General features: G+C 33.7%; 1 protein-coding gene across 1 annotated transcript in view; it reads right to left on the minus strand.

Moving 5' to 3' along the window:
* The window catches only part of LOC149787772 (uncharacterized), a 77,465-nt gene extending 63,686 nt beyond the window's left edge, over positions 1-13,779 (minus strand). Inside the window, exons 1-3 of the mRNA XM_089973969.1 lie at positions 13,648-13,779; positions 3,403-3,590; positions 639-799 (exon numbers count right to left, since the gene is read on the minus strand). Of these exons, the coding sequence (XP_089830095.1) occupies positions 639-799; positions 3,403-3,590; positions 13,648-13,663 (365 nt within the window). The 5' untranslated portion in view covers positions 13,664-13,779. The remainder of the gene's footprint in view (positions 1-638; positions 800-3,402; positions 3,591-13,647) is intronic.
* Positions 13,780-14,909: the final 1,130 nt, after the last annotated feature.

The raw sequence follows: 14,909 nt of genomic DNA on the forward strand, positions 1-14,909 counted from the left end.
CTTCGTCGGGATTCGAACTTAAAATCAATAGAACATTTTGTTATTAGGACTTCAAAAATTTTATTCTTGGATTATTTTTGGATTATTTTGGATTTCGTTCTACAAAACCGTTAAGTTCATATTTTTTCATTTTTTTTTTACAGAATTTTCCAGGGAAATAAATTATTGTATTTTCAAAGCTTGTTGTTTTCGCTCTTTCTTGTGTTACTGTTTATTCAAGCCTAAACAAGTGACATAATTTTATGTCCTGAATATCAATTCCACTACTGTCCACTGGATAAATTACACTACCTGAAACGAATTGTGTACTTCCATTCATCATCTCGTTTGCACCAATACACATATCATTTAACGTAAGCGGACGTGGGGGGGGGGCATACTGTATATTACTTTTGATATCCTCATATATTTAGAGATGGAATATTATGGGTTAGGATGTCTTGTCCAGAGCAGAAAATATTTCCAGCCGGACATAACGTAGCACACATAGATAGGGTGAGCGAAATCAAAGTTAAACTATTTGAACAAACTACGGACGGACATGGCTGTTTTTGATTCCAGCGGTCACCATACTCTGACGTCACAAATCATGCGCCCTCCTCATAAGAAGACCCGCTACCTTACGCTAAAGAGCTTACCCTAAGTTGACACTTTGACTATAAGTTCCGTTATTTGCTGCTGAAGATCTGATGATGTTGTTTCCCCTCAGGGAATCGAGGAAAGTCAACGACATCCCAGTGGTATTGAAATGTGTTGTCCATAGTTTCTCCCCGTCCATATTGCATGCAGAAATTGACACCTAAAACATACGAGAAAATAAACCCCAAAAGAAATCGCTAAAAGGTAATGCATTTGTTGTATATTTACCGTTGTCAACCATTTGGAAACCCCTCTTCCTTTTTCGAAAGGGTAAGAGCATATTTATCTCTCAAAAAGAAACTTTTGTGCGTATCGGTTATTTATGTATATCGTCAAATTCATTCATTTTATCGCCAGATTCATGATGTATATTGATAATGGGTGTAGGCATGGAACATACGATTAAATAAACTTTCTTGCATCATCTGTTACGATTCTGTGGTCATAAACTAAGTAAAAGAAAGAAGCTAAACCAATGTTTGTAAAACTGAACAAATAATTAAATTGTCAAAGTTATACATGAAAGAAAATGTGAGAGGAACTTCCAGTTTATGAAGTGAATCCAAAATAATCCTGAAAAATTTCCATTAAAGTCCAAAAGAATGAAAAGTTCCGTATACATTTCAGAACCAGAAACGTACTGGTCCGTCGAGAATGGTGACTTTGTCATAATAGTCCCAGAATAATATTATACTTCAAATATCATTTTTTTTCCTCCACTGAATCATCTTAAGTGTTTTCCTCTCAAATAATATCTAAATACAACTTACAAAGTAAAAACGTCTTCAGACTTGACTTTGTAACAAGAACACAAGAAATAAGAATAAGATAACTGCAAAGTCCGAGATACTTATAGTCAGGCGAAAAGGCTAAAACATACATATCATCACCACTGCTACGTGATAAATCACAAATTTCCAAAATCGTAGAAGAAATCATATGACTTAACCCTTCCAATAGTAATTAACTTAATTTTTTCAAAGATACCACCTGAACGACCTGTCCAGTGGGAAAAAGCCCCCAAACTCGTACACATATTTACTAATAATTTACTAATAATTAGTATTACTAGTAACAATAAACACGCATATAAGCATATGTGTATAGATCCTATGCAGTTTTTCGTTCTAATCATCTTACAATAGAACCTATGTATAGATCCTACGCAGTTTGTCATTCTAATCATCTTACAATAGAACGTATGTATAGATACTACACAGGTTGTCGTTCTAATCATCTTACAATAGAACCTATGTATAGATCCTACGCAGTTTGTCGTTCTAATCATCTTACAATAGAATCTATGTATAAATCCTATGCAGGTTGTCGTTCTAATCATCTTACAAAAGAACCTATGTATAGATCCTACGCAGTTTGTCGTTCTAATCATCTTACAATAGAACCTATGTATAGATCCTACGCAGTTTGTCGTTCTAATCATCTTACAATAGAACCTATGTATACATCTTACAATGGAATCTATGTATAGATCCTATGCAGGTTGTCGTTCTAATCATCTTACAATAGAACCTATGCACATACACCAAATCCAACTATAGATAATCACTACAATTTACAATCGTGAATATAAGTTACAAAAATTATAGTTAAAATCATGTAGCACGAGTTGCAAAAATATAGATATACATAACACGCATTTCAGATAACTCATTATTTGTGTACTATTTTGGTTGACACTACAAAAAAAGCTTCCATTTTTTTTGTTTGAGAATACAATGTACCTTTCATGTTCCGAATTGTCACGTTACTAGAGTCAAACAAATATTCAGTGCATGCAAAGATGCTGAGGTTTTGCGGAGGTTTTCTAGAAACACTTGGAATGGCTGGAGAAATCCTTAAAATGCATACAAATACATCGATAAATAGAGAATCGGACAAAATGCTTGTATTTGTTTCATGTGCGTTACTACACGGATCTTACCCCTGTTCTTATTTGCAATTCATCATCAGTAACAGACTTCTTTTTTATACCTTTTATAATGGTGAATTTTGGGATCTCACTGGATCTGCCAAACTCTTCCCCCCCCCCCCAACCCAACCAACACAAATGCCGCGCTTCTTGTTGGGCGGGGGTGTTGGATCGGGTGCTACGCGGCTGGACGAATCTATACTACTTGAAACATTGATTTGACATTTTTTTTAAAATCATCAGACACGAACAATGTTTTCAATGACAAAGAGAATTTTTTTCAAGATACAGTATTTTTTCCCTACCCACTAATACGGTTAAAAGTTCTTACATGGGAAAGGGAACAAGGTCGGAGTAAAACGAGTGTGGAAGTAACATACAGTGTTACCACTGTCCGTGAGAACGTTCCATCGTAATGATTTGCACTATGTATATTTTTGCACATGTGACTATTCCATATTCTTCATTAATCGCACTATGTACATTTCTCGGAAATTGTAACTAGAACATAATTCCACTAAAAGTAAGTCACACTGGATTGCATTGTACGCCCCAATGACATTTATTAATAGTTGGGGTTAAGTGCTTTCCTTCTGCGCGTTTGTTAGATACAGGGTCATGCAACTTTGTGGATGCATTTTGGATATTGGTGAATAAAAACACCGTCCAAATGAACGGAAGAATTAGTGTTTTATAAACACATTTGTTGTTTCATCTTAAACTCGTAATATTAATTTGTAATATTAATTAGTTTGGATTTTAGGTACAATGTAATACTGATACAAACTAGTCGAGGAAAAAAAAAGCAAAACTACTTCCAGTTTGTAAATTACCATGTCGGCATTAAGACTGGGGAACTGGTCAAGCAGGTGGCTTTTAAATGTTCCGTTTCGTATAACTTTCGGAAGATTCCACTTATCCTTATCGCCAAATGGGTCATTGACAGCTCCTGCCGCATTTACCAAATCTTGAAAATCGTAACCACTCTCAGCAACGAGAACTAGCAATGTCGAAATGTTCACTGAAAGCAGACACATATAATTAACATATCTACTGCTTATGAATATAGACACTTTTGAATAAAATTCTGTATATGCAAAACCCTTGACAAATTGTCAAAAATATGTTAAGCCATTGTTGTACGAAAACCCTTATTAAAAAAGTAAAAGTTAGAGGTGAAAAAACGCAGCAATTTACGAAAAGGGAATAACCGTCTTGCAATTAGATATTGGATGACTGTCTTGCAATTAAATATTGGAGTACTGTATTGCAATTAGATATTGGAGGACTGTCTTGCAATTAGATATTGGAGGACTGTCTTGTAATTAGATATTGGAGTACTGTCTTGCAATTAAATATCAGAGGACTGTCTTGCAATTAGATATCAGAGGACTGTCTTGCAATGAGATATTGGAGGGCTGTCTTGCAATTAGATAGTGGAGGAACTGTCTTGCAATTAGATACTAGAGGAATGACTTGCAATTAGATATTGGAGTACTGTCTTGCAATTAGATATTGGAGGACTGTATTGTAATTAGATATTGGAGTACCGTCTTGCAATTAGATATTGGAGGACTGTCTTGCAATTAGATATTGGAGGACTGTCTTGCAATTAGATATTGGAGGACTGTCTTGCAATTAAATATTGGAGGACTGTCTTGCAATTAGGTATTGGAGTACTGTCTTGCAATTAGATATTGGAGGACTGACTTGCAATTAGATATTAGAGTATTGTTTTGCAATTAGATATTGGAGGACTGTCTTGCAATTAGATATTGTAGTACTGTATTGTAATTAGATATTGGAGTACTGTATTGTAATTAGATAATGGTGGACTGACTTGCAATGACATATATCAGAACTGTATTTGCTACAATAGGACTACTATTAACGTCTTCAAGTATTTACACATTACACTTGAAGACGTTACACGTTCAACTTCTAATGTATGTATGTATGTATGTATGTATGTATGTATGTACGTACGTACGTATGTATGTATGTATGTATGTATGTATGTATGTATGTATGTATGTATGTTTTTTTGTATTTTTGTATGTATGTATGTATGTATGCGTATGTATGTATGTACGTACGTACGTATGTAGTTATGTAGATAGGTTGGTATGCATGTATTTATGTAGGCAGGTATATGAAAAAGAGTGATTCTAAGAATTAAATAACTTCCCCCAACATCATTCTGACTAGTGTGTGATGAATAAGTAATTTGTTTTACTCATTTTCTTGTTTAAACATAAATAGTTTATTTCACATACATTGTGAATGTCGTAAATGAACATTAGAAGTCTTCTTTTGGGAAGTTAAAAACAAGAAATTCCTCCATGTACAAGCACGGTATAAATGTAAATGATTCAGAAGTAAAGATTATCCAATGCAAAATGCACATGCATACAGCACCGAATACAGTTTCGATAATTTAACACAAACAGCATAACAATGCTTTTGGGATGGACAGTAATGACAAATCAATACACGTCCCAGGATGCAATAAATAAATGAACTTGACTTTTCACATTTTACCATCATGAATCGACCTTATCTTTAAAAGCATTTTAGCATATTACCGTTCTACTACTCACGTCAAGATGATAACATAAATTCATGCTCAACTAAAATATATAATTTCCGGTTTGGTTTTTGTAGTTTTATTTTAAGAAAAACTACCATGGTATAAAACAATTCTTGAATTATTCATGTCGAGAGCATTAAAACAGCCCATGACTAGGAATTACGTAGGATCTGAGTTAATCAATAAGGCATGACATTTTAGGCAAACGTTAATTTCGCTGTTGCAACAACACGGTGTAGAGAATCAACATTTTTCAGATCCATCGCATTCCCGCCACGAAACCGAGACACAAATGTGATTACTATCGTATTTTACGTTGTAGTGGTCTCGTAGAATTCCGGCTAAAAAAGGAATTGGCATTGCTAAGATTATACAAATTATTGGTACTACCGGATTCTAAAACATAATGAAGTATAAACCTAAAATACTTCTGGCTTGGAATGACGATATAACGTCATAAAAAACGAAGTCATGATATATACTTTTTTTTTAAAAATAATATTTACTTTCAAATCGTCTCCTAGATAATTTACATTGCGCACATTGTTTGACTGAAACGAACTTTATGTTGTTTGTTCTACATGTATACTTGTTTCTAATAATAATAAAAAAAACACATAAGAAAATATAATTATATAGTAATCAGTCCTTTGCATTTAATTTCACCTCCGTGTGTGTGTGTGTGTGTGTGTGTGTGTGTGTGTGTGTGTGATTTGGATTTTTCATGTGGCTTTAAAAAACTTTCAGTCATATCGCTATGATGTCTGCAATGTGGAAACTTATGATGTCAAGCACTGGGGCATCATGCCGCAAGTATGTAGCGTGATGTTCCACATAGGCATATTATCTTGACACTAGGCCGACCAGTCTTAACACTAACGTCTTAATGATGAGCGCCAGCGAAGCAACTGTTAGTACCATTTTTACAAGTCTTTAGTATAACTCGACTGGGTTCGAAGCTTCAACCTCCCGCATCCGAGGCGGACGCTCTAACCACTAGGCCTACGGAGCAGTCTACCCTCCCTATTTATGCATAATATTTCTGACATACTTTGAGAATGTCGAGACTCATCTAACAGTCAAGCGTCGTCAATCATTACTATTATATACATCTCATTCATTTTCTGTCTGTCTGTCTGTCTGTCTCTATCTGTCTGTCTCTCTCTCTGTATGTATGTATGTATGTGTATATATATATATATATATATATATATATATATATATATATATATATATATATATATATATATATATATAAATTTTTTTATTTAAGAATATTCTTCACTTGCATCACATATAAATTTTTTTATTTAAGAATATTCTTCACTTGCATCACAATTTTCCCAAAAGAAATTTCTTACGCAAGTGTTATTTGTTCTTAATTATTTTATGTGCAAAATCCCACAGGTATTATATTACTAAATTATTTCATAGTATGTTATCTTTTCTTCATTTCTGTTATATCCATTATAAGTTTATTCTTTATTGTCATTTTATTTTCCTTTTCCGTATCGCTTGCAATACAAATTTGTAATTCCCGTTTGTATGCTTTACTTTTCCCGTCTTCATTAATTGTACTGACGCCAATATCTTGCTCAGTTTCTACAAATCTTAATTCTTGTTTAAGTTGCTTTGATCCATGTAATGATGCAACATGACGGTAGATGGTTATGGTCAAGAGTTAGACAATCCTGCTTATAGCAAAGACGATTTTGATGAAGATGATACTATAGATAAGTTTTACAAGAATTATATTCCTGTTATTTAACTAATAATTCGCCACATGAGGGATTTGTAACCCATCAGGAAACAACTAAATATAGAAGTAACTAATCCATGTACAACAAAAATCATATATGCTTTCAAAACAGACGAAGCGCAATATGATCTAATACAATATGGTTGAAAGATGAATGAAACAACATTGTGCTAAAACATATAGGTACAATTGTTCATATGCCTTATAAGGGGAAACTAACAACAATCTTATATTACCAATACTTTTAGTCACACTAATTGTTTTATGTCACTTTTAGATGCATTATGGTGGGTAAAGGAAGAATTGACTTGGCGTCAAAAATATAAAGCTACAGAATCCAAATCTAAAGCAAACATAATCCAGCCATTACAACCAGACGTTACAACCAAGTATCCCCTAAAGCCAGAAGATATAATCAGCAAACTATATTCAGAAGGTGCGTAATTAGCACAGTGAGTGATATAACAATCAAATAAGAGACGCAGCTGCTGGTATTATATTCTTGACCTTGTTAATATTTATGTGAGCATTTATTCCTAGTACAAAGAAAATTATCTAATTTGTTTTGTGAATTTTGAATATCACAGCTCAGGGTTTTCATGAAATTTGAAGTATAGTGACCCACATCTTTTCATACAATTTTGAATATCACAGCCTAGAGTTTTCATGAAATTTGAAGTATAGTGGCCCAGATCTTTTCATACAATTGTGAATATCACAGCCAAAGTTTTCATGAAATTTGAAAATAGTGGCACAGGAACAAAATGGAATGTTGTGAAAGATATTCTGGCCAAATCCAACCTTTGGAATTATTTTATAAAGGAAACAAAACCCACAAAAATAACAGTGGCATATTTTAGTTATTTACTATGTTAATTTGCTTACAACTTGTATTCCTTTGTAAAGCTGCGAATCATTCTTAGATTTTCATTAAAAACACATTTGTTTTATGTTGAAATGTTACTTGATTACTTTAGTCAACTAAATAGTTTCTCGTTTGATGAGTGTGTTTCATATTCAATGATCCTCATTGACAAATATATTGCCTTGGCGCAGGCATCCCACTCAAAGTTTCCCTGCCTATTTAATCAATTGTATAAATAGTAAAGTCTAGGTTTCAGTGTCAACCCTTCCTATTTTATCAACAAGCTATTTAACGTCAACACAATGACTTTGAAAGGGTGTCAGCTATATTGTAAACTAATCATCCGATTTTAGTTTTAGATTACAGCTTATGCAACAATTAACATACACATAATTTTTTGGGGGGGAGGGGGCGTGAGAGATTTGTCTTGAGCTGAGATATTTCATTTTCTTTTAACGCAAAATTATTAATCTTTTAAAATAATATAATGGATATAATATGGTGTTATTCTGCTATAAATCAGATTAAGATAGTTTTCCAGCCATTGACACACCGATACTGGAAAATAGTGTCAGGTTCATGTAAAAGAACATTATATTGTTGATGCCTGACTTAATTACGGTATACCGTGGAACGTATCACGTTATGTTCAGAACAGAACAAAGCAGAATACAGTTTTACTGATTTGACGTGTCGTAGATAAGGAATATAGTTAATGCAATACATGATTCATGTACAATGCATTATTGCATAAATGAATGATTAGATAATAGAATAAATAAGTTAAGAAATTCCGCTGTATACATATACTCTTCGGTACACATTATTTTTCGTGGTACCCAGCTCAAGCGATAGCCATTCCATAAATAAACCTTTGCCTGCCCAGAAAACAAACGTAACTTAATAATAAACCCTCAAAAAATCTTAAGAAAATACAAGAGCACTTTTAATTCTTTGAGACATGATGTCGATACATAATACGGTTCTATATATTTCAATTAGCAGTTGATTTTTGGTTTTTAACAACGATGTGCATTCCTGTCAACTGCTGAATAAAATATTTTGTTTGACATTAATCGTCACAAGAATCTGAGAAATCTTAGAAACAAAATTATTGATTAACTTTTAGTAACAAATTGGTTCTACCCTAACACAAAAAATAGCTTTGATGACAATGAAAATTTTAATTGGTCACCATAAAGCGATTTCTCAAATATGTTTTGCCTTTTTTCATGAATATAATACTTTCTTTTAGGTCGCACAGTGTGACCCGAAACACCATTTGCGCTTTTCTTTACTGGTTACAATTAATGCAATGAAGAAATACCCGTAAAATTGCAGTACTATATTAATAGTAAACGCGCTTGAAAAAAACGTGACTTCATTCAGTTCAAAAGTTAATAATTTGATAAATAATTTGATCCGACGTATAAGGATCAAAGAAAACTATGGAAGGGCCATTTGGAAATAAACCATGAAATTATGAGATAGCATTGGTAAACTGAAGCAAACAGGATGCTTAAAAAGGTTTCAGCAAACCATAGCGTTGTCCATTGCCTCGTTGTAGAAGTGATAGATGCATACTTGGAAAGGACTACAATTTCTTGGTGATAATAACGGAAGTGTGAAAGGCCAGTAAAAGTCACACATACTAATAATATTGCCTTAAGTGACGTCGAAAACAGATAAAGACCATATCATTATCAAACACGTCGATTTGGCAAGATTTGGGTCCTAAAACTGTTGCTGTAAGTGAAGTTGTTGCCTTAAGTGACGTCGAAAACAGATGAAGACCATCCCATTATCAACCATGTGAATTTGTCAAGAGTTAGGTCCCGAAAGAAATACCAACAGATAATAAATATAAAAACTGTTTCCATCCTTCGTCTTATCTTCAATGTTGAAATGATGTACTCTCATTTGTCTATCTTTTCATGTTTAGTCATGAAATGTGGTAGGTTTATTAGTATGCACACGTAGATGACCTGGTTAGATTTTAACAAAGCTAACGAAGTATACCTACTGTTACACCTGTTTAAACGTGTTCAGCTTTGTTGCTTTAATGAAAAACACGTGAATCGATTTTAAGAAGACTGCATATGGACTATTCAGCCGACTGTAATGAATTGTGTGGTCCTATTTGTACACATATTAAAATGACGTATTTAGATTTTTCAGACCATTTTCAGCCATTGTTTTGATTACCTTTCTGAACCTTATGGAACTGAATTTTGTAAAACACATGGTGAATTCTTTTTTCACAAGACAGCAGAAAACTACAAAACCGTAACTATGAAATTGTATAGTCATACTGCATTTAAAGATCAACTCATTTTCAGACCCTTGTGGGTTTTACTCTTTTCTTCATTAAAAATTGTTCAGAATGTTTGACTAGACGTTTATAAAAATGCTTAGTACAAATACAGCCGAAATACACTAAATATAGACACTTTGATTCATGAACCGTACTTTTTCTGAATATGCTGACGAAGGGATTACAGTTACAGATCATTACAATATTTTTTTTTTTCATGCTTGGTTTTATTTTCACTTTAAATGTAATTTCTTTTGCCTTTGTTATTCATCATGCGCCCATCATAACAATGTTTTGTGGAGACATTAATTGTACACTGTTACCTTTCAGCACTGTTACCAATTCTACACTGTTACCATTCTACACTGTTAACAATTCTACACTGTTACCATTCAACACTGTTACCATTCTACACTGTTAGCAATTCTACACTGTTACCTTTATACACTGTTACCATTCTTCACTGTTACCAGTTCTATCATTCTATAGTACTTAGACGCTTTGTAAGCATGAACCCTTGTCCATCTTTTCATTTTGAATCTATCAAACTTTAGCGACAAACAAGGTCAGGATGGAAGCGTTTTAAATCGGTTCGCCTTCAAAGATGGAAGATGAACTGTTATGCGTTCAACCTAGCGCCATAGTGTCATAGCGCATAAATTTAGTTCGTCATCGAATTATGCCAATAGCCAGGTAGTTCAGTTTTGAATGGAGTCAGCTCAACTGTAGTGTTCATTCCAGACCGCTCCGGTGACCTAGTGGTTAGAGCGTCCGCTTCGGATATGGTAGGTCGCGAGTTCGAACCCTGGCTGTGTCATACCGAAGACTTATATAAAAAATGGTACTAACAACTACCTCGCTAGGCTAGTGTTAGGACTGGTCGGCCTGGTGTCAGGATAATGTGACTGGGTGGGACATCATACTACATTCTGCAGCATGATGCCCCAGTGCTAGTCAGCAATATAAACTGCCATACTGCAGACATCGTAGCGATATGACTGAAAAATTGGTAAAGCTGCTTTCAAAATCCAAAATACACACACGCACATGATCATTATTACTTGGAGAAAAGCATGTTTACAGATGTTGAGTTCAAGTTCTATGGTTTTTGCGAAATTAATAATATTGTAGAAGGAGTTGTTTACAAATTGGTTGAGAAAATGACTCTCATCATGGTTCTGTTGTGTCTTAGCTTTTAATATCAATGGTTGCTTTTACGTCTGAACTACTCATTCCATATATTAACATTAGTCATAGTGAAATCAATTTTAGCTATGTTCAGTTGAGAGGATTTAATTTGATTATTTAAATCATTCATTGGAATTACAAAATGCTCATTGATTTATGAGTAAATCACTATTTTGGGATTATTGTAAATTCATTCAAGGAAATTCTGGATTATATAACTTTGATATATCAAGATAGTTCGTACATTAACACATTCGAGACTAATGGTACATCAGCGCATTCCATATTGCAATTCATTCAGAACACGGCTGGAATTTATTTGGAATACTCTGTACTTTTGGACTTAAGAAAAAACGTAGCGATATGACTGAAAAATTGTTAAAGCTACCTTCAAAATCCAAATCACACACACATACACATAAACACACACACACACACACACACACACACACACACACACACACATATTCCATTATGGTACAGTAATGACCATAGATGCAATCTACTAAGTGGCTACGAATCTTTAATATGCGACAAAATATAGACATGGTGAAATTCTACGGAGTATATGGTGTAGGCCAGGGGTGGGCAAACTACGGCCCGCGGGCCGCATACAGCCCGCCAAGGGTTTTCATGCGACCTAGGAACAAGTGGTCATTTGATGATTCGCACTGACACTGTTTATGTTACTGTGTTTATCAAATAAATGTGCTTCTTTTGAAGTTTAAGTTTTAAGTTTTCAAATATTAACAACATATTAACAAATGAAAATCAATTAGATGTTATTTAGAAAAACCTTTTGTTTTTGCTATTTCAAATATTAATTATTTTACTTCATGAACTATGCGGCCCGCGACAAGGTGTAAATTTGTGTATGCGGCACTTGCACTGGAAAGTTTGCCCACTTCTGGTGTAGACTATATGAGGCTCTATTTTGAATTTGTAGTGGACAGCAGGATGTGTACAGTTGATGTCTTATTATAATTATGCAATATTTCTGCATAGATGTCATGAACTAAACATAGAGCTGTGAGATAATTACCCACACGCGTCCAAACTATCCGAATCAGCTTAATTTGGCCTTGAAAGAAACGCTCATTCCTTTTGAAAAATTATCTTAATATATGTGTAATAACGTAACCGCTTCTCTCTCTCTCTCTCTCTCTCTCTCTCTCTCTCTCTCTCTCTCTCTCTATATATATATATATATATATATATATATATATATATATATATATATATATATATATATATTCATTTCCACAAGTTCGAATCCCTCTGTGATGATTACAATTTTACACGTTACGAATTTACATGTATAAATTCTTTTTATATACATGTGTGATTATACGTAAAATTGGCATTTAAAACTTTCACATCGAGATAGCCATGGTGAAGAGAATTTAATTTATTTTTCTTCTTCTTAAAACTGGTCATCCAGGTCGTACCCATATTAATCACGGTATTCTTTAAGAAAACGATTTTGATTGGTTTATATTATTTGCTCTAAATATCATACAGGAAACAAAGTGGAGAACCAGGACTATGGTTCATTCATGTTTTCAGATGAGAATTGTGTCTGTTTGTATGTGCACATTTTGCAATAGCAGTAATTTCACAAATAACTTGTTGAGTGAGAACCTTTTGCAAAATCTACCGATTATCAGAGACTAGCAATATGGTACTTTACGTTTTCTTCCATCTGTGCTAAACGGATCACTAAAATGCATCCAATTTTGAAACCAAATATGAGAACGAAGTTTTCCATTCGAAAACAAAAATGGAAATATCATTCATTCATATATATATATATATATATATATATATATATATATTTGTATTTTATATTCCTACGTCATAGTCATATCCAATTTATAAGAAACCCTTTTGTTATTTTCATATACGAACATGGTTAGTTATGACATTTATACACTTGACATTTGAAACAGCTAGAATAGAAGTTATCACAAGAAGATTTTGGTGGGTCAGACGTTTCTTAATCTAAAACTAAAAATCCACAGTTCCAGCCGTCACAACTTTCCCGATTTGTGTTTGATCGATTAATAAAAAGCATTCAGTTGCCAAAATAAATCACTCATAAATGTATTTATTCTCCAAAACAAAAATGGAACAAAATCTCGTACACTTTTACTTGCCATAAAATGGAAACAAAATATCATGGCTTAAAAGTCCCAAACAAAAACGAAAAAAGACAACCTCTAACATTTATAATTACCATATTTCGTGTCTTAAAAACTCTAAAACAAAATGAAAAAACTAACATTTTAACTTACTATAAAATGAAAAATAATCCATGGCTTAAAAAGTCTAACTAAAAGAAATCTCTATCATTTATACTGACCATATTCCAATGCCATTGTCACATCTAGAGCCAAATAAATACTAGAACTCACGCAGCTGAGCACATTTAGTTACTACATCTCCGTAGTAATTCACGTAAATCTATAAACTCCATCAGTTATGCCTGTTGATGCTGATACGAATTATGACTGCCTTTTATTACAAATCAGACACCATAATCGATGAACATGGTGGGTTATTTCTATGTCTCCACCTTTTCTGCAAACCAGATTAAAAAATACCTTTCAGCTCTGGCAGTGGTGCGCAGCGGGGTAGAAAGGGAAATTTGAATTATACGTCAGGCTGATTAGGCGTCAAATACAGACTGGTAATAAATTCGTTATAGTACTACCACAGGCACCGATTAAATGTACAATACAATCCGGCTCCTTCAAATGGCTCAGCACTCGAAAAGCTTATTTTAATTCCCTGCGGTACTTGCTTCGCTATAATTATTTTCCTAACAACCAAGGTCAATAATTCATAAATCTTGTAAACCTCCCTGCGTGACTGTTTATGAGAATGTGTTTTCTTCGAATTTACCATGACATGCCGAAGTTTTTTAAATATTTGCTCGAATTACTTAGCAGCACGAATAGTGTCTAATGCAATGAAGCTGTTATTCCACAGCGAAATGGCAAGCAAACAAGGAGATCAAAGCACGCATTACATTGTGCTTTGCATTTCTGATTGATATCAGGTACTTGATTCAGAATAATGGCCCTATGACTAAACTTCGGAAAATATGTAATAAATTGCAATTTCTCACTGATAATGGTTGTATTTGATAAAAACAGAAATTACGTAAAACTAAGGAAAGAGAATGCAGAAATACACTACCAGCAGGCGTTTTCTGCATTTTGGTCGATTCGATAATTGTTATTAACCAATCCCAGACTTGATAATGTAAAATATGTTTGAAGCTATAAAATCATTTTTTAATTAACAGACTTTAACACGTTGTATAAATCTAATAAGTTGTTAATCTTTGCTCTACGTGTAATTTAAGATGATTTGTGTGTTCATTAGGACTTTCAAGACTGGACTATTGTAACTCAATTATGTCTGGTTCATCTCAATATCTGCTCCAGAAACTTCAAAAAGTTCAAAACACAGCAGCTCGGATCATACTTAGAGTACCACGATCAGAACACACCTCCCCGCTGCTCTGTACCATACACTGGCTATTCATTCGATCCAGAATCAAACACAAAACTTATTCTCTGTGTTACATTTCACTGTCGGACTCTAGTCCAACATACC

This window comes from Sinohyriopsis cumingii, chromosome 11, assembly GCF_028554795.1.
Source record: "Sinohyriopsis cumingii isolate HCF-2022 chromosome 11, ASM2855479v2, whole genome shotgun sequence".
In the NCBI taxonomy this organism is placed as follows: domain Eukaryota; kingdom Metazoa; phylum Mollusca; class Bivalvia; order Unionida; family Unionidae; genus Sinohyriopsis; species Sinohyriopsis cumingii.